This window comes from Copadichromis virginalis, linkage group LG4 (assembly GCF_057382275.1).
Source record: "Copadichromis virginalis isolate Kocher_CV1m ecotype Utaka linkage group LG4, C_Virginalis_male_GT1.1, whole genome shotgun sequence".
Taxonomy (NCBI): Eukaryota; Metazoa; Chordata; class Actinopteri; order Cichliformes; family Cichlidae; genus Copadichromis; species Copadichromis virginalis.
Window position 1 is genome coordinate 17,923,783 of NC_140621.1, and position 18,763 is coordinate 17,942,545.

An 18,763-nucleotide genomic window follows, 5' to 3' on the forward strand; every position below is an offset into this window, starting at 1 on the left:
GCAGATTCAAAATAAAAAAAAAAAAACAGTTTGCAACTCTGTTGATGTTTATTGTATGCAGTTCATGTCTTCATTTAAATCATATTTTGAGCTTTATGTTTATTGTACAGTCACAGTGCTATCCTAATGTAGACAGTAGCATGTTTGGGTTATTTACACAATAATTATAAAATAATACAAAATAATAATATAAAAAAAATGTAATATCTAATTTCTACTAGAATAATACAACAGTACTAAATGAGGTATTTAGGGAACAGTCTATGTTTATTTAATATGCAGATAGTTCAGTAACACTGCTTCTGTGACTTGTCTTTGTGTGCCTGTGTGTCATCTACTGAGTCTTGCACCCCTTAAAAACAGATGACTGCTCAATACAACCCTTTAAATCTCCCAGGCAAATAAACAATACTGGAGTCTTTCTAAAGCAAGTCAGAAGTCAGGATTGTAGGTCTGAAAGGGCATGAAATTCTATTCATCTTCATGGGACACTCACTCGACATCTGTCAGCTTATTTTTTTCTTTTCTGTCATTATAACTTCCAGCTGAGTTGACTGACTATGAATCTGCTATAGCATATAGAGTCAAAACATATGTATTTAACCCACAACAGAAATAAATAAAATCTATAAGTTCCCATCGTACAATGTGTGTTTCAAAGTGGGTTGTGAAATGTCCAGTTATTTGACACAATAACGTTTGTTCATCTAGATCTTCTCATCGGTGACTATCTGGAGTTTCATCACCCTGGGCTATCTGGAGACGATAACATAGCAAGCGTAGCCATCGTCTTCATCCTTCTCTTCCTCATCACTCTGCTGTTAATCTTTGGAACAACTGTTATTAAGGTAATCAGAAATTAATGTGCTGGCATTGTCTGCAGATTTAACTCAGCATTGAGCAATATGACAGATTACATTCATCAAGCACGTAGCCATGACAGAAAAAAACTAAAACTCATTTAGCATTCTGCATTTTAACCATGAGTCAGAATAACTCAATTATTGTAAAAACAACTAAAAAAATGCAGATTACAGAAAAAATTGTATCTATGCACATTAGAAGCATTTAGGATTATGTCAGTTTAATAAACCAATGTAATATTTAGTTAATACAATTAAAAAAGGAAGAAAAAGGTTCACGTTATCCCAGTGAGGGATTACCTACTTCACAATTCAGCTGTTGTTGTGAATTTAATTATCTTTATACAGTTATTGCTAATATCATATAAACAATATATATCAGCTAAAATTCACTTAGAGTGCTGAAATTGTATAAAAACATAATTTAATAGTTGAATGTTCAAGGGCCAACTGATATCATACTGATATCGCCCTACTCAAAGATCTAGCTGTATGGACAAAGACAAGGGTTTTAAGTCAGAAGCAGCAAGTGTAATTTCTATTACACTGCATATTGGAAGACCATAAATACAAAATCGTGTCAGATCAAAATGAAGCTCTTTCAAAATCAGTGTGGCATGTGTGGTTGATTACAATATTTAAGATATGGTGACAAAAGTGATTATCAAACTCATTAAATTGTGTGATATTGTGTGGAATAATCTATGCCAATGGCAAAACATATAAAATATGCTCATATTGCTGATTTAAACCAATTTATATGTGTAAGTTAAAAGATAATTACACTACATAATGTTACTATTTGAATTCATTTTTCTTTATATCCCATTGTAGCATGTATATCCCAGTGCTTTATGTCCAGATGGCAAGTTTCTGAATGCCTTAATCAATTGAATGTGTATTATTGAAAGTAAATTAATTTAGAAATTGTCTTAATACTGTGTAACAATCTCTTATAAGCAGCTTTGTCAACTGTTAGTTTGACCTCCTAAGTGATTTTCAGCTGATATTAAAGTAGTGTTCCTTCTAAGTTTATTCAGCAACTATATTTAACCAACTACAAAATAAACGCACAGCATTATAAGTTTCCTGTGTATTGATACATTTTTGATATATGTGTAGCAATGTAACTTCATGCATAAACACTATTTATAATGAAGTAGTGGTGAGCAGTATGAAATAAATCCTTTTGCTCCAAGTTCACTATTTTTTTATTCTTTTAACAGGTCAAATAAAACAAATGGACTGTGAAAGGACCTTTGAGTGTGGTGAAAAAAATATTTCTCAAACATTTTTTTTCATATAATCTCATACTATCATGTAAGTAATCACAACTGCCTTTTTTAAACTGCAAAAGCTTTATCTGTCTTTAAAAATAAATGTTTTAATTAAGATTAAATTTTGTCTTTCTCTTGCTTTATTTTGAAATTGTTTACATTATTTGAAGGTTGATCTGTAAAAGTTTAATGCATTTTAAAGATTATTTATATGTATTTAATATTTTGTCCTTTTTTAAACTCTAATATACAGTTCTGTTCATCACATCCACAGCATCTGGAATCAGCAGCCCATGCTATACCAAATATGCAAAGTGGTAGATTTTACAGTCGGTTGCGTTTTACTCTATTATTAGAGGATTTGAGAACTAAAACCTTTGGCAAAGTCATGAGATGTGAAATAAAATACATGTGGTGCACATGCAAACTGACATGAGAAATGTAAATGTGCAAATTGTTTCTCTTACTGGCATAACCACACCTCACACCTGCTGTTTGTGATGCTCCGTTGCTCTTTGCATTCTCTCACTTCTGTATTTTGGTACTTTTTTGAGACCTGGGTGTTACTCAATGCTTCCGCTTGCTGCTTGCCCTGACCACTCTGCCCTATCATGCATAACAACTGTGCAACAGACTTCCTGCCCTATCTTCACCTGACACAGTAACACCAAACAATGTCAAATTATAACTCTGCCATCTAGCCTAAAGACAAACACACTACACTTAAAACTGAAACAGTTCCTCATTTACCAAAATCTGAAGGTATGTATAACTGAGATGACATTAACTTTTTTTCTTGCTGCGTTAACACATAGAATTTATAATTATGCATGTAAAGTCAAACTAATATTTGCTCTTTCTCAGTGCCTCGGATTGTCTCAGCAAACATCACATTGTACTCAGTCTGGGATGGGGAAGTTGGAATCTCAACAGTAAGGCTCATCTGCACATTGAGTGGCTCCTTTCTAGACAAACTGACTTTGGAGTGGTTCCTGGATGAAAAACGGGATCAAAGCAATAAGGAAAGCACAAGGAAGCTACAAAGTGCAGGGGGAGAACAGAAAACCTTCAGCCTGAGCAGTGAGTTTAGGCCAAATATGACATCGTGGGCAGAAGGCTCAACTTTTGCCTGCAAGACTAAGCCCAATGGTGATCAATATAACAGAACAATAAACATTTGTCACAGTAAGTATGTAGAGTTACTGACTCAAATAACACATTTATCATGCGCAAATTCTTAATATGTGAAACTAATTAAGATCAGTCTTTAGTTAAAAGTTTGTTTTATTAGCTTGCCATATTAATAAGCAATTTTTCTTATAATCCACAGAAATTCACCTTTATTGTAACAACGTCAGACTCTAATGTTTGTTTGGTTTTTTTGACTTTCCTATTAACAGCTCTTCCAAGCTCCTCTCCCTTCATTCAAGTGGAGATTCCCAGCTTCAAGACTGTAATTACCTCAAATACTGACATGCAAGCAACGTGTTTGGTCCACACTTATTTTGATGCCACGATCACCTGGCTGATTGATGGCAAAGCCGTGACTAAAACAGCGACCCGAGAGAAAAACGCAACTCATATAATCAGCAATCTTTCAGTTTCCTCGACTCAATGGGAGAACGTGAAGAATGTAACATGCAAAGCAGAGCATAAGTGCTTCACATCTGCTGAGAAGACCATAAATATTGCAGGTAAGATGATACAACAATAGGAAAATCAGACATGTTATGACCAAAGAGCAATTAAAATAATGTTTTTGCATGATCATCCAGGTTGTCCAGTTAATACTCCTTCGGTGGAGATCAGGCGATCTCTCACAGATCTGCCGAAGAGAGACAGTGCAGTGTTCGAGTGTGACATCAAACAACTGTCCTCATGTAACCTCTTCATCGCCTTAGAAGTCAATCGTGGTGAAATTCTTGAAAAAAAACCTTATAATTTTGCTGAAGGCTCAGTAGCCAAACTTTCAATCAGTAGTCAATTCATTGTCCCTCAGAAGTACTGGATGAAAGACCAAACCTTTACCTGCAAAGTGATTCAAGGCTCTTCTAAAACCTTTCACTCAAACTCCATCAGCAATATTTTTGGTGAGGAGATTTCCCTTTTTTTCCCTTTGTAGAAGCTGATTTATCTTTGTTGTTTTATAGTTACATGGTTTCTATTAAATAGACTAATAGATGCATTGATTTATGCCCCTTTAGTGGACCCATCCATGGAGCTTCTTCTGGTTCCCAGTAAAGGTTCAGAATCACAGACTCTTTCATGCTCTGGATGGAGCTTCAACCCTCACATTAAATGGTTGTCTGAGTCTCAGGAAAGGTCTCCAACTTCCACTAATATCAGCATGAGTGTAGATGGACGTGTTAGAGTAACGAGTCAACTTGTAATTGATCAATCTGAGTGGAAAAAAGGGAATAATTTCACCTGTGAAGTGTCTGACAGGTCTCTGAACACAAGTATCACAAAAACAATCAGTCTCTGTTCAGGTACAGTGAAAATTCTCTTATTGTGATAATCATTAAGAATACAATAAAACTATTTTTAAATTAGAAATTTGGATATGAGACATTTTATAACTGCTCCATGGTTGTTGCATATTATTTTTATTTATTTATGTATTCATTTTTTAAAATTAATTTTATTTTTTATAGAAACTCCATCATCATCACAGCTAGTTGGGGTTTATGTCCAGGGACCACTGCCACAGCTGACTGAGAGCAAAGAACATGTGACTATTACCTGTCTTCTGGTCGGCCCTAATCTTAGTGATTTCTCCATCACCTGGAGAGTAGGTGGCAGCAAAATTCCCGAGAGTTATGGTGTCCTAACTAATCTCTCAGTGAGTCATAACAATGGAACAGAGACTCGACAGAGCTTCCTTAAAGTGTCAGCAGTGGCTTGGGATGCACATACAAAGATTTCTTGTGAAGGAAAACATCCATGTTCCAATCATGGGAATGAAGACCATATAAGCAAAAGCAGAGGTAATATTAGAAATGTAACAAATCTTTCTAAACTTCATGTTCCTCTGGTTGTGACTGTATTTTTATGGTTCTCTTCCTTTTGTGTTTTTCAAGACTTCCTTGAGCCAACAGTGAAGATAATACAACCAACTGCCTCTGAACTTTCTAAGTCTGACATCCTAACGCTTGTTTGCCTAGTGTCTGAATATTTCCCTGCTAACATCATAGTGCACTGGGAAGAAGATGGCCGGACTCTCGCATCCTCACATTACGTAAACAGTCCTCCATGGAAATACTCAGGGAGCAGCTCTTACTCTATGAGCAGCAGACTAAACATATCCAAAACTGAAGCCACAAGGTCTACGTATTCTTGTGTTGTCAAACAGGAGTCATCTAAAGCGCCTATTAAAGACAATATAACTGATGTGTTTGGTGAGCTGCCATTTAGCATTTAATATTTACCTATTATTTCCATTATAATCATTTTAACAGACTGATTAAAATTGATTGACTGATTGCTAAAAATGTTGTGGATATCTTTCCAGCCTCAGTGATCTACAGCCAGCCATCAGTCTACTTGTTTCAGGGCTCTAATGAACTTGTGTGCCTGGTCTTTGGCTTCAGCCCTGTATCCATTAACATCACTTGGTTTCAAAATGGAGGCACAGAACCGCTGAACTACAACACTAGTGAGCCCCACAGAGGCCCAGATGGAAAGTTCAGTGTCAAGAGCCACCTTTACCTGTCCCAAGAAATATTCTTACCTGGGGTGGTCTTCACCTGCCGGGTGATCCATGCCAACACCACCCTGTCCCGGAATATATCGAAACCAGGTACTGCATCATTCACTGATTGATTTTTTTTCTTGCACATATAAGGTCCTATTAAGTAATGTAAAGGACATGTAAAGTCCATTATTTTTCCAATCTCTTTTCAGCTTCTTTGTTAGTATAATAATGTCAAGTAAGTGATAAATAACGCAATGTATACATTATTCACAGATACGATGAAATATTGTAATTTATTTGACAACATTGTGCATGCTGATGTGAATGAAGACACAGCTGAGGAAAGCTGGAATGTGGCTTTCACCCTCACTGGTTTTTTCATCATCGCCACCATATATGGTATCATAGTTACATTATTTAAGGTAAGCACTTGTCATTTGATTGTTTAAAAGTAAGATTCACGTCTAGCTTCTCATTTGAACCATGAAGATTATTATAATTATTGTTATTATTATCTGTACAAGGGAGACAGGGAGCATAAAAATATGTACATGCACTGTCATTACAGTATGATGCTGTGATGATTTATATTGTGACACACCATTCTAATCTGACATTCCAGTCTATGTAGGCTTTCAGTCATCCATGTCATGATAGTCTAAGGAGATTGGAAAGAAAGCAACTTGACTTTTTTTAAGTTATATGAAGAGGTTTCGCCTGTCATCCAAGACGTTTTTCAGTTCTAAAACCAAACGATGGAGAGTCCCCGGTATTTAAACCTTGGCACAGGTTGTCCTTTACCAGCATTGCAAGAGTTAGCTTTAAATCAACACCTAAAGGATAAAGATCACTCTTGGCAGTGTTGGGATCACACCAAGTGCCTAAACCCCCACTCACATCTTCCCTCAGGTGACCTCAAAAGGTCATATGACTGGGTGAGGTCTCACAGTGGTTTATCAAAAAGCTATGGTGATAATTACTTTTTTCATTCATTGGATCAAATGATGAGGCACATGGCTAATATCGGTCATTGACCCCCTTAAGAGACAACACTCACTAGTGTTTAAGGACCTGGAACTCCCCACCATCTAGTTTAAGAACTCAAGAAGTCATTTGAAGGAGAGGTGAAACATCTTCACAAAACCTAAAGGAGTCCAGTTACTTTCTTTCTCAGCTTCTAAGTCTGTATTATGACATTCCATTGGGTGCTTAGTTGAATTTTCAAATATGACAAATATATAAATGTATATTATAATAATAATAAAATGTTGTTGTTTCTATTACACTTTAATACACTTTTTATTTCAAGAGAAAACAATACAAAGTTGTCACTGAAGGATTACATTTTCTCTCTCATTTTTTCTTTCAGACTAAACCATGATGTTCACAGGACGGTTCATGTATTATGACTGAAATGTCTAAGTTCTGGGGGTTTGAACAGCACCTGTCCTGACTAGTTTGAACATGTAATGCTTTGTTTTTCCATTGTTATTGATGACATTGTTTATGCTTTACAATTTTTGGCATTTGTGTTTTAGTTTTGTGCTAGATGCGACATGTATGTAAGACAAGTGAGAAATGCATTAAAAATCAATAAAGAAAACAAATAACTAATTTTCTTCAGTTCTTCTTGAATTAAGAAAAATGCTAACTTGCCTTACAGAATACAAGTAATGACACATACTAATATAAAACTGTTTATCTTTGGAAAATTGTGTTGTGCACCATCATGTTGTATTACTTGGATTTTCCACAAGAGTGAGACAAAGCTCCATGTGTAGTAGCAGCAATGTGGGTGCAGCCTCTATGTGAAAACCTGTGCTGATCATAATTTAAAGATGCTGACAGATGCAGTGGGAAGGCAGTGGTGTTATGAAGAGGTGCATTCATTTGAAAGCACAAAGAATGTTTATGTAACTCTTCCTCTTTCCAGACATACACAGAGTCAGTGTAAATCTGTGAACTCTGTCTTTAAGTGAAAGCCTAGATTGTGTTTCCATGTGCATTTGTGTACCTTGTGGGTTTGGAGGAATTCACATTTGGGAGGGATGACACAAAACAAATTAAGCCTTACTATTGGCTGCCTCTGAAATGATCTGGCAGTGTGTTGCCCCAATTGGCTGAAGACCCTGTGGCAGCCAGCCCTAATCTTTGAAGCTGTTGCTAATGAACAACATGCTGCTGCCAGTCTAAGTGGCAAGGGCCCAGCAGCAAGGAAGCAGGGCACCATGCCCAGCAGAATGCCTGACAGTGTCTCCATGTCTGACATCCCCACCAAACACCCTCCCCCCAGGTGCTTACCTGAACCCTTCCCTGTTTCCTTACATACCAATGATGAATTTAAACCAAACATCCTACATGAGCTAATAATCCACCAGTACAATGTATACATGTATATATTAAATTGGATTGTATATGGATTCTTAAAGCACCAATTTGCAGACGCTGTGAGGGAATGTACCTCCAATATTACCCAAACCACTTCCCTTTATCCTGAAGTCTTTGTGTCTCAGTATTTTATCTGCCCTTGTTATTGATGCTACAGCTTTGTCTTTATTCAAGAAATCCCACTGAGTGTTTTCTCTTATGAAAACAAATGATGAACTACAGTAAATAAAGTAATTTCATACCTCAAAACATCACAGTGACAAAAATTATGAATCCAGAGGCAAACACAATCCAACCATGAAAACTGCATCATGCCAGGGACCTTTCTCCCATTAAAACATGACTGGATCATTTACTGGAGGAAGCAGAAATGAGGGTCTAACAACAGTGTACCACTGCACTCTAGTGGATGTAGTAATTATGACATGGGAAAAAATAAAGCTTACTGCAAAATAAGACGTCACAATGAGTCCCATTGTCTGCACAGAAAAGTGGTTAGTACGGATGATTGGGGTTTAGAAACACAATAAATAAATAAATGAAATAATATCATATCACAGGACAGTTTCCACTTCAAACTGATATTCAACATGGCTTTGCCTCATAATCAAGTCTGCTTCTGATTTTTGCATTTCAGTTTTTTAAGGTCATGTAGGAACAAATTACTAATTGCTGAGAGTTTCCAGGTATCTGTTTAAGTCACAGTTATTATCAAATCGTAGTAACATGTGTGAAGGTCCCAGTGTCCAAAAGGGAGAAAATACCTTTTAGTCTAAAAAAAGAATTTAAAAAATGCCTTCCTAAAAGCTAGCACTATTAAACACTGGTCATAGAAAACAGAAACAACAACAGGTTTATCTTGACCACTGTAGTCACGCTGACAAAGAGTCAAAGTTCCAGGTCACGTATGTCTTTAACTTTAACTTGCAAGGATTTCATGAATTTCTTGAATGAGTGTTCATCCAAATATGAAGAACAAAAACAGATTTTTAGTTTTAGTCTCCTTTTCTATTTAATAGTTATTTGTTATATTATGAGTTAGCTAACATAAACTAATGTAAGTCTATAACCAGCAACCGATCAACACAGTGATGTAATGTTCTACACTGACACAAGATGGCGCTATATATGTTCTAAAAACTTTTAACACTTATCTCTTAACTTGAGCTTCACAGACAGTGTTAAATCTATGTCCGTTTTTTGACAGCAGGGCTCCCTGGTGTGAATTAATTAGATTTTATAGTTGTAGTGTTTCATGTTTTCTTTAATGACTTCTGAAGTTTAGACTATTTCTCTCGTATTAATCATTCTGAGTTAACTTCAATCATTTCTACCTCGAAACCATGATTATGCCATTTAGACTCCATTCCTACAAGACTGCTCAAATAAATTGATGATTAATAATGTTTAAATTCTAAATGGGAATAATCTGTCTGTATTACAGTTTTTGCCCGTTGCTTGAACACATTTGGCAAAACGTCGCTCATTGTGCCAAAACTCTAAACACAAGTAAACACGACACAACACTGGGAAATATACCATACACATCTGTGCCAAAATGAAACTCCACTCCCAAAACCTAAACTCTGCTGTCAAAACCTATCATTCCTCTGTCAAAATGTAACTCTGTTGACAAAATGACACATACTTGCATCATATGCAAACACTTACAGATCAGGGGGAACACACTAGTCTTCTTTACATAAAACACTGCAGTCCTTGATTTCCATTGTGTATTCAGAAGGCACATTTACAGGAGACACATTTCCAAACAACCAAAAACGCAAATAGACCTACTCAATAGTGTACATCGCAGTACCATGAATTCAGATAAAGCAAAAAAAAAAAAAAACACAACACAATAATACTGCAATAGAAAAAACACTATACTGTAAACACAAAAAACCATGACAATTGTGCATAAGTGGGCTCATGGATCCCGCCGTCTGTTGGGGTCTGGCCACAGGACCTCATCAACATCGCAAGCAGTGTCCTCTCCCGCTGGGCACCGGGGAAAATATCCTCTTGCATGTCGAAACCATCCATGGATTGCTGTCACCTGAATGTCGCCGCAGGCCTGTTCCATTGCCTGCAGAAGAGGCATGCGGGCATGTGGTTGGCGGTCATATACACGTCATCTCCAAGCCTAAAAAAATCCTCAATAGGGTTTAAAAATGGTGAGTAAGGGGGCAAGTATACCACTTCAAATTGATTGTGGTTGGAGAACCAGGCCTGGACCAGAGCAGCCCGATGGAAACTGACATGATCCCATATCACCACAAACCTGGGCTGATCTGGTCTGTTCTGTACAACTATATCATGGAGAGCATCTAGAAATGTGAGTATGTGTTGGCTATTGTATGGACCTAGTATTGCATGATGGTGCAGAAGCCCTCGAAGGCATATGGCGGCACATAATGTGATGTTTCCCCCGCGCTGCCCTGGGACGTGCACAATTGCCCTTTGGCCAATTACATTACGACCCCGTCGTCTTGTTTTGCTCAGGTCGAATCCAGCTTCATCAATGAAAATGTATTCATGAGGCTGTGCAGCTCCATCCATGGCCAAGATTCTCTGAAAAAAAGGGGAACATATCACTGTACTACAGTGCTACACATACGGCACCCTCACCCCATCACACAGGTACCTGTGTAGCTCTCAGAATAGATCCATGTGGTACTGATATGGTACATATTCAGCTGCTACTGGACTTCACCAATACTCTATTGTAAATGTAAGGGACAGTTACACGTACCCGTACATATTCAGCTCGAAGTCCTTTGACCCTGTCACTGTTCCTCTCGAATGGGACTCTGTAGAGCTGCTTCATGGTGATGCTGTGTTTACCCAAGATGCGTCTGATGGTGGTGATGGTCACATGGTCTATGTTGCTGAACACTCGCCTGTCTGCAAGTATTTTCCGTCGTAGCTGGTGGAGACGGATGGCATTGTCTGCCCTCACTAGGTCCACAACGGCAAGTTCCTGCTGTTGTGTGAACAGGCGTTGCCGTCCTCCCCCAGAAGGTCTTCGGGTCATTCTGGAGGAATACAACCACATATTGTCATCGGTTTGCTTATTTTTCTTACAGTACTTTACTGTATGTACTGTGTCATCCACTGTACAACACTGTACTTCAATATAAGGAATCAGCCACTTTGACTGCAAAAGGAGCATTAGCAGCCCGTACACTTGATATGGTAATGTGATATACTGTAGAACAGTGCTATAAAACCATCTGAGTAGAGCAGAAGGTATGGAGGTGAAGACAGACCTGTTTTCTAGTCGGAATGTTCGTATTACAGATGCCACTGTGAAGCGGCTTAGATGTGGGTGGACTCTCTGCCCAGCTTCCCTCATAGTCAGGCCATGGTTGATGACATGGTCCATCAAAGTTGCTCTTATTTCATCAGAAATATGGGTCCGTTCATGGCCTCTTTGGCCTCCTCCTCCTCCTCCTCCTCTTCCTCCTCCTCCTCCTCCTCCTCCTCCTCCTCCTCTACCTCTTCCTCTTCCTCTTGCTCTCCCTCCATCCATGCTTGCAAAGTTCTTGAAATGGCTACGCTGAGGGCTTTTTGTAGTTGGCTAATTGGCGTTCGGTTTTGCAAGTAAGTGCCTTCAGGTGTGTATTTGAGTGGTTGCAATTACCCGATGTGTTTTGTATTTTGGATACATGTGTTTTCCGAATGGCACCCTGAAATTTCATTTTGTGAGCGAAGTGTCTTATGTATGAAATGGAGTGTAGCATGCAGGACCATGTGTGTTGGAACTGGGGTGCAAAGCAGTGCTTTTGTTTAAGGTAGGGGTACATGTGTTTGAGGTATGGTAACAAAAGCTTCAACTTGTGTTACTTTAGTCTAGGCATGGGTTCATGGTGTTCAAGCAACGGGCAAAAACTGTAATTGGAATAAGTTTCTAAACCAGCGGGGCCTGTGGAAGCGCAGACGCAACAGAATACTTGGCTTGACTTTGACTCTTTGTCAGCATGGCTACAGTGGTCAAGTAAAACCTGGAATGTTTTCTGTTTTCCATGACTAGTGATGAATAGTGCTAGCTTTTGGAGGGCATTTAAAAAAATTTTTTTGTTAAACTATCAAACCGGGACCTCTACACACATTACTATGATTTGATAATAACTGTGACTTATACGGATTAAACAGAGTATCAGTACACTTGGAAGCTCTCAGTAATTAGTAATTTGTTCCCACATGATCTTAAAAAAATAAAAAAATCATAAGCAGACTTGGTTTTGAGTCAAAGCCATGTTGAATATTAGTTTGAAGTGGAAAATGTCCTGTGTTATAATTTAATTAAATTAATTAATTTATTTATTATGGTGCTTGACCCCATTCATCCACCACATGCAATGGGACTCATTGTGGCATCATCTCATTTTGCAGTTGGCTTTACTTTCTTTCCCATGTCATAATTACTTCGTCCACTAGAGTGCAGTGCTACACTATAGTTGGACTGCATGTCCTACCAAACTGCTGCACTATCAAGTCATGCTTTACAGTTTTTTCTGAATGCTTAAACCCTAACTGTGATTCCTGTAGCACAATCTCTAAAACTATTCAGACTTATAGCAAAACCACTCACTGAGTTTGCAAAACTAAAAGCACAAAAACTGCTTTGCACTCAGTTTGCAATTTTGTAACACACACTTTGCAAAACTGTAGGCACAATTGACTGCACAACACTCAATTACCAAATTTCCAACACACTCCTAGCAAAAGTATACACATGTATGGCTATCATTAACACTAATTTGCCAACTGTCTGGCACACTTTCACATGTCAAAACTTTCTTAGATAATTCGTTCACTTTGCAATCAGCCTAAGCACTATAATACAGGTAAGCTGTGTGTGCGGAGTACAATGGAGCGAGCAGAAAGAGTGAGAAGTAGAGGAGGCCGAGGAAGAGGACGTGGAGGTGAAGAAGTAGGATGAAGAGGACGACAAGGACAAGGAGGAGCAAGGAAGACGAGGAGGGGGGAGAGGAAGGGTAGGAAGAGTAAGAAATAGAATTGCTGATGACATCAGAGCTACAATAGTGGACCATGTCATCAACCGTGGAATGACCCTGAGGGTAGCTGGCCAACGGGTCCAGCCTAAACTGAGCCGCTACACTGTAGCAAGTACCATAAGGACATCTTGAAATGAGAATCGGTTAGTACAGTCACTTTGCACAAAGATTTGTAGCACTGCCATATGCCAATGAGAAACACACCAATACCATTGATGTAAAAATACTGAAATTGTTACTTTACAGAATTGCTAGATGACCAGATGCTGGGGGCAGAGGAAGCATGTTCACTGCAGACCAAGTAACCCATATAGTCATTATGGCGATTGCAAATACAGTTTTTCTCAAATGCTAAAACACATTTCACAAACGTTACCACCAGGTCCCCCAATGTCCAAACACAACACCCTTCTCTAAAGCTACATAAACACAACCACACCTTCCCACTGCAAAACTCAAACTCCCACACCAAGAGAAATATGGGTCCGTTCATGGCCTCTTCGGCCTTCTCCTCCTCTTCCTCCTCCTCCTCTACCTCTTCCTCTTGCTCTCCCTCCATCCATGCTTGCAAAGTTCTTGAAATGGCTACGCTGAGGGCTTTTTGTAGTTGGCTAATTGGTGTTCGGTTTTGCAAGTACGTGCCTTCAGGTGTGTATTTGAGTGGTTGCAATTATCCGATGTGTTTTGTATTTTGGATACATGTGTTTTCCGAATGGCACCCTGAGATTTCATTTTGTGAGCGAAGTGTCTTATGTATGAAATAGAGTGTAGCATGCAGGACCATGTGTGTTGCATAAAGGAGTAGGAGTGTTGCATAATTGGTACTGGGGTGCAAAGCAGCGCTTTTGTTTAAGGTATGGGTACATGTGTTTGAGGTATGGTAACAAAAGCTTCACGTTGTGTTACTTTAGTCTGAGCATGGGTTTATAGTGTTCAAGCAACGGGCAAAAACTGTAAAAGAGTAGATACCACAGGCTTTTAAAGTTGTGGTAACTAAACCATTACTTAAAAAGCTCTTACTTGATTCAACTGTCTAATCTAATTACAGGCCAATCTCCAACCTTCCTTTTATGTAAAAAGAAGAAGAAGAAGAAGAAAATCTTGAAAGAGTAGTTGTAAAACAGAAAACGAATCATCTCCAGATGAGGACTTATTTGAAAAGTTTAAGTCAGGATTCAGAATTCATTACAATACAGAAACAGCAAATTATGAATGATCTTCTTATGTGCTCTGACTGTGGACTCATCTTTATGCTTGTCCTGCTAGACTTTTGTGCAGCAGTCCATAACACTGACCACAATATTTTACTCCAGAAATTAGAACACAATGTAGGTATTAAAGGCACTCTGCTGCTGTGATTTGAATCATACCTATCTGATAGATTCCAGTTTTAGCATGATAATGAGGAGTCTTTCTCAGACACAAAAGTTTTTCATGGATTTCCTCCAGGTCTGTGCCATGATTCAATAATTTTTCACATCATGCACACATTATTATGCTTTCCTAAACTTTATTAAGTTAATATTATTAGAAAAGAGTGCACACATTTTTATTGTTATGCAGATGATACCCAGCTCTATTCATCTATGAAGTAAGATGACACAGGTGAAAAAATCTCTTGAAGACCTGCTGACATAAAAATCTTAGAAACATCATGTCTAATCAGATACTTACCTTAGATGGCATTACCTTTGAGAATGAAAGGAGACAGCAGTTGCTGTTTCATCAGGTAAGAATACAATTTCATTTCCGAGATCACTACTTAAGTTGGATTAAATGTATTGTGTTTTTGTAAGAATGTTCCCTCAATTCTGTGAAAGGACATTCAACAACTTTACACTATTGTTTACATGCAATGACTTTTGTTCATGTTCTGCATTTAAAATAATGTTCTGATGTATGTGTCCACTAACAGAAGAGTAAACTTATATTGGAGGAGGCTGATGGGCAAACTGCCTCTAAAAAATGTTGCAGGGAAGGATTCGGGCACTTGAAATGTCTTTTCTATTGTTTTCTCTTTAATCAGTTCTAAGTGAAAATGTCTGATATATTGTATTTCTATTATGGTATCTTAATGGCTGTTGCCTTGTGTACATAATAAACTAATACTCCTGTGAGCTATAGGGTATATATGCTGTACACCCTTCCTACTGGATTTTGTTGCATCTGCGTCTCCATGTTAATTTGTGTGTTTCCCCTACAGCTCCACACCGTCCAGGCAGCAAAAAAACATGCATGTGCTCATTGCGAGCTTGTAACAAGAACACTCTGCTGTCAAGGGTGAGCATTGGTTAATGGTTGTCATGTGACTAATGCAAGCCAGATCCTTTTATTTGGGAAAATTATAAATAATAGTTAAAAGTTATTGCTGGAGGGCACAGACTCGACCCGCAGACCAAAAAAGAAAATTTAAAAAAAATTAAAACGAAAAAGAAAAAGAAAAACGCCAGATTGCTGTGGTGATGAAAAGCATTAATAATCCTTTAGCTGAACTTTTATTTTCTAGAAATAACATTTCAACCTTGAATAGAAAAAATGCCAGGAGAAAACCAAATATTAAACAAAATATTATCTGGTTTGGTTTTAAAATGATTATTTTTTATGTATATCTTTGACATATATTTTGGCTTGCTGAAAGCTAACTACCTAGCTAACTTTGTTCTCACTTTGAATCCGTGATCCAGTGAGCACATCAGGACACCAATCTGAGACAGAATTAGACATGAAGGTGCATCATGAGTCTATCATGAGTCCTTGTTGCCTAAGAAGGTGGCAACAAGGTCAACACAAGGCTCAAGGAAAACTGAAGACAGTCTGTCAGTGAATTGAAGTGAACTTTCACTGTATAATTGGGCATATTTAGAATTTGGAGCTAGTTATTTTTTTACATTGGATATGTTGAAATATTACACTACAGGGAGTGCAGAATTATTAGGCAAATGAGTATTTTGTCCACATCATCCTCTTCATGCATGTTGTCTTACTCCAAGCTGTATAGGCTCGAAAGCCTATTACCAATTAAGCATATTAGGTGATGTGCATCTCTGTAATGAGAAGGGGTGTGGTCTAATGACATCAACACCCTATATCAGGTGTGCATAATTATTAGGCAACATCCTTTCCTTTGGCAAAATGGGTTAAAAGAAGGACTTGACAGGCTCAGAAAAGTCAAAAATAGTGAGATATCTTGCAGAGGGATGCAGCAGTCTCAAAATTGCAAAGCTTCTGAAGCGTGATCATCGAACAATCAAGCGTTTCATTCAAAATAGTCAACAGGGTCGCAAGAAGCGTGTGGAAAAACCAAGGCGCAAAATAACTGCCCATGAACTGAGAAAAGTCAAGCGTGCAGCTGCCAAGATGCCACTTGCCACCAGTTTGGCCATATTTCAGAGCTGCAACATCACTGGAGTGCCCAAAAGCACAAGGTGTGCAATACTCAGAGACATGGCCAAGGTAAGAAAGGCTGAAAGACGACCACCACTGAACAAGACACACAAGCTGAAATGTCAAGACTGGGCCAAGAAATATCTCAAGACTGGTTTTTCTAAGGTTTTATGGACTGATGAAATGAGAGTGAGTCTTGATGGGCCAGATGGATGGGCCCGTGGCTGGATTGGTAAAGGGCAGAGAGCTCCAGTCCGACTCAGACGCCAGCAAGGTGGAGGTGGAGTACTGGTTTGGGCTGGTATCATCAAAGATGAGCTTGTGGGGCCTTTTTGGGTTGAGGATGGAGTCAAGCTCAACTCCCAGTCCTACTGCCAGTTTCTGGAAGACACCTTCTTCAAGCAGTGGTACAGGAAGAAGTCTGCATCCTTCAAGAAAAACATGATTTTCATGCAGGACAATGCTCCATCACACGCGTCCAAGTACTCCACAGCGTGGCTGGCAAGAAAGGGTATAAAAGAAGAAAAACTAATGACATGGCCTCCTTGTTCACCTGATCTGAACCCCATTGAGAACCTGTGGTCCATCATCAAATGTGAGATTTACAAGGAGGGAAAACAGTACACCTCTCTGAACAGTGTCTGGGAGGCTGTGGTTGCTGCTGCACGCAATGTTGATGGTGGACAGATCAAAACACTGACAGAATCCATGGATGGCAGGCTTTTGAGTGTCCTTACAAAGAAAGGTGGCTATATTGGTCGCTGATTTGTTTTTGTTTTGTTTTCGAATGTCAGAAATGTATATTTGTGAATGTGGAGATGTTATATTGGTGTCACTGGTAAAAATAAATAATTGAAATGGGTATATATTTGTTTTTTGTTAAGTTGCCTAATAATTAAGCACAGTAATAGTCACCTGCACACACAGATATCCCCCTAAAATAGCTAAAACTACAAACAAACTAAAAACTACTTCCAAAAACATTCGGCTTTGATATTAATGAGTTTTTGGGGTTCATTGAGAACATGGTTGTTGTTCAATAATAAAATTATTCCTCAAAAATACAACTTGCCTAATAATTCTGCACTCCCTGTATGACAACGCTTTTGACCCCTGGGGGAAAGGCACAATGGTTACGGTTAGATCAGGGAAAGTGAGTCAGTTGTTTTCCCTTAATGTTAAGATTTAAATTTAAAGGCTGTGTTGTTGTTTTTAACAATTCAAAATCTCAATTTGCAGTAGTATTCCACATAATTTTCTTATCATAAAATAATATGGAAAAACACAGAAATGTGCAAACAGGTTTTTGGTTTGAGCTGTAAATAATTATTTAGATTGTGGCCATTCGTTTGATTACTGGGGAAAGGGCACAATGGTCACTATCAGTTCAGGTATGAATTCTAACATTCTTATAACTAACTTTTTTTTCCTGCTTAATTATATGAAATCTGATAAAGAGAAAAGTTACAGTTACATCAGGTAAGGTGATCTAATTCTTTCATTTTAATTTATGATTCTAATTTAAATTGTGATATTTTTTTTTTAAAGAAATGTTGTGGTTGTGAGAAAGTTCAATACCATCATTTGTGGACTACTGAGGGATAAATGGCTTATAATTTACAGACTTCGTTTAAATGGTGGTGAAAATCAGGTTTTGTTCAGTCTTTTGAATCTCTTTATATTAACTGGAGAATATATCAGATTGTAGAATTTATTAGATGGGGCGTAAGGTTTTTGTATACAGTTGTCAGTAAGTTGTTAGACTGTGACTACGCTTATGACTCCTGGGGAAAGGGCACGACAGTCACTGTCACATCAGGTATGAATTGTTATCTTTCTTGCTAAAGAGAGAAATTCCTGATCCCCCGGTACGATACAATGTATTCATTTTCATTTGTTTACAACTATAATGATAAATTTGATAAATTAAGTACTTATTTCAACAATTGTTGTAGTTTGTTACAGAATATGTTAAAAAAAGAATTTCAGACCAATTTTGTGAGAAGTAAGAAAAGTATCTGTAAGGAAGAGGACTCCCTTACTGCATTTATTTATATTATATGTATAGCACTTTGGAGCACACTGTTCACTTTATTAAAAGCACCTTATCAAGCACTTTATGAGCATTGCACT

General features: G+C 38.0%; 2 protein-coding genes across 2 annotated transcripts; one reads left to right on the plus strand and one right to left on the minus strand.

The window, feature by feature from the left end:
- The first annotated feature begins 2,572 nt into the window (after positions 1 to 2,572).
- Positions 2,573 to 7,448, plus strand: LOC146711190 (uncharacterized). Its single transcript, XM_085452951.1, has 11 exons — positions 2,573 to 2,581; positions 2,842 to 2,902; positions 3,005 to 3,325; positions 3,541 to 3,834; positions 3,916 to 4,230; positions 4,345 to 4,629; positions 4,795 to 5,127; positions 5,221 to 5,538; positions 5,652 to 5,939; positions 6,108 to 6,256; positions 7,204 to 7,448. The coding sequence occupies exons 1-11, from the start codon at positions 2,573 to 2,575 to the stop codon at positions 7,213 to 7,215; spliced, it is 2,385 nt and encodes a 794-aa protein (XP_085309077.1). The 3' UTR covers positions 7,216 to 7,448.
- Positions 7,449 to 10,060: 2,612 nt separating this feature from the next.
- LOC146711191 (uncharacterized) lies at positions 10,061 to 11,595 on the minus strand. Its single transcript, XM_085455405.1, has 3 exons — positions 11,495 to 11,595; positions 10,978 to 11,260; positions 10,061 to 10,796 (listed from the first exon to the last, which is right to left on the minus strand). The coding sequence occupies exons 1-3, from the start codon at positions 11,578 to 11,580 to the stop codon at positions 10,278 to 10,280; spliced, it is 888 nt and encodes a 295-aa protein (XP_085311531.1). The 5' UTR covers positions 11,581 to 11,595; the 3' UTR covers positions 10,061 to 10,277.
- Positions 11,596 to 18,763: the final 7,168 nt, after the last annotated feature.

Coding starts and splice junctions, on each gene's coding strand:
- LOC146711190 (XM_085452951.1), top strand. Junction 4,630..4,794: donor AACAATCAGTCTCTGTTCAG/GTACAGTGAAAA, acceptor TATTTTTTATAG/AAACTCCATCATCATCACAG. Junction 5,539..5,651: donor CAATATAACTGATGTGTTTG/GTGAGCTGCCAT, acceptor ATATCTTTCCAG/CCTCAGTGATCTACAGCCAG.
- LOC146711191 (XM_085455405.1), bottom strand. CDS start 11,580: ATGAGGGAAGCTGGGCAGAGAGTCCACCCACATCTAAGCCGCTTCACA. Junction 11,261..11,494: donor ACATTCCGACTAGAAAACAG/GTCTGTCTTCAC, acceptor GTATTCCTCCAG/AATGACCCGAAGACCTTCTG. Junction 10,797..10,977: donor TTCGAGCTGAATATGTACGG/GTACGTGTAACT, acceptor CCTTTTTTTCAG/AGAATCTTGGCCATGGATGG.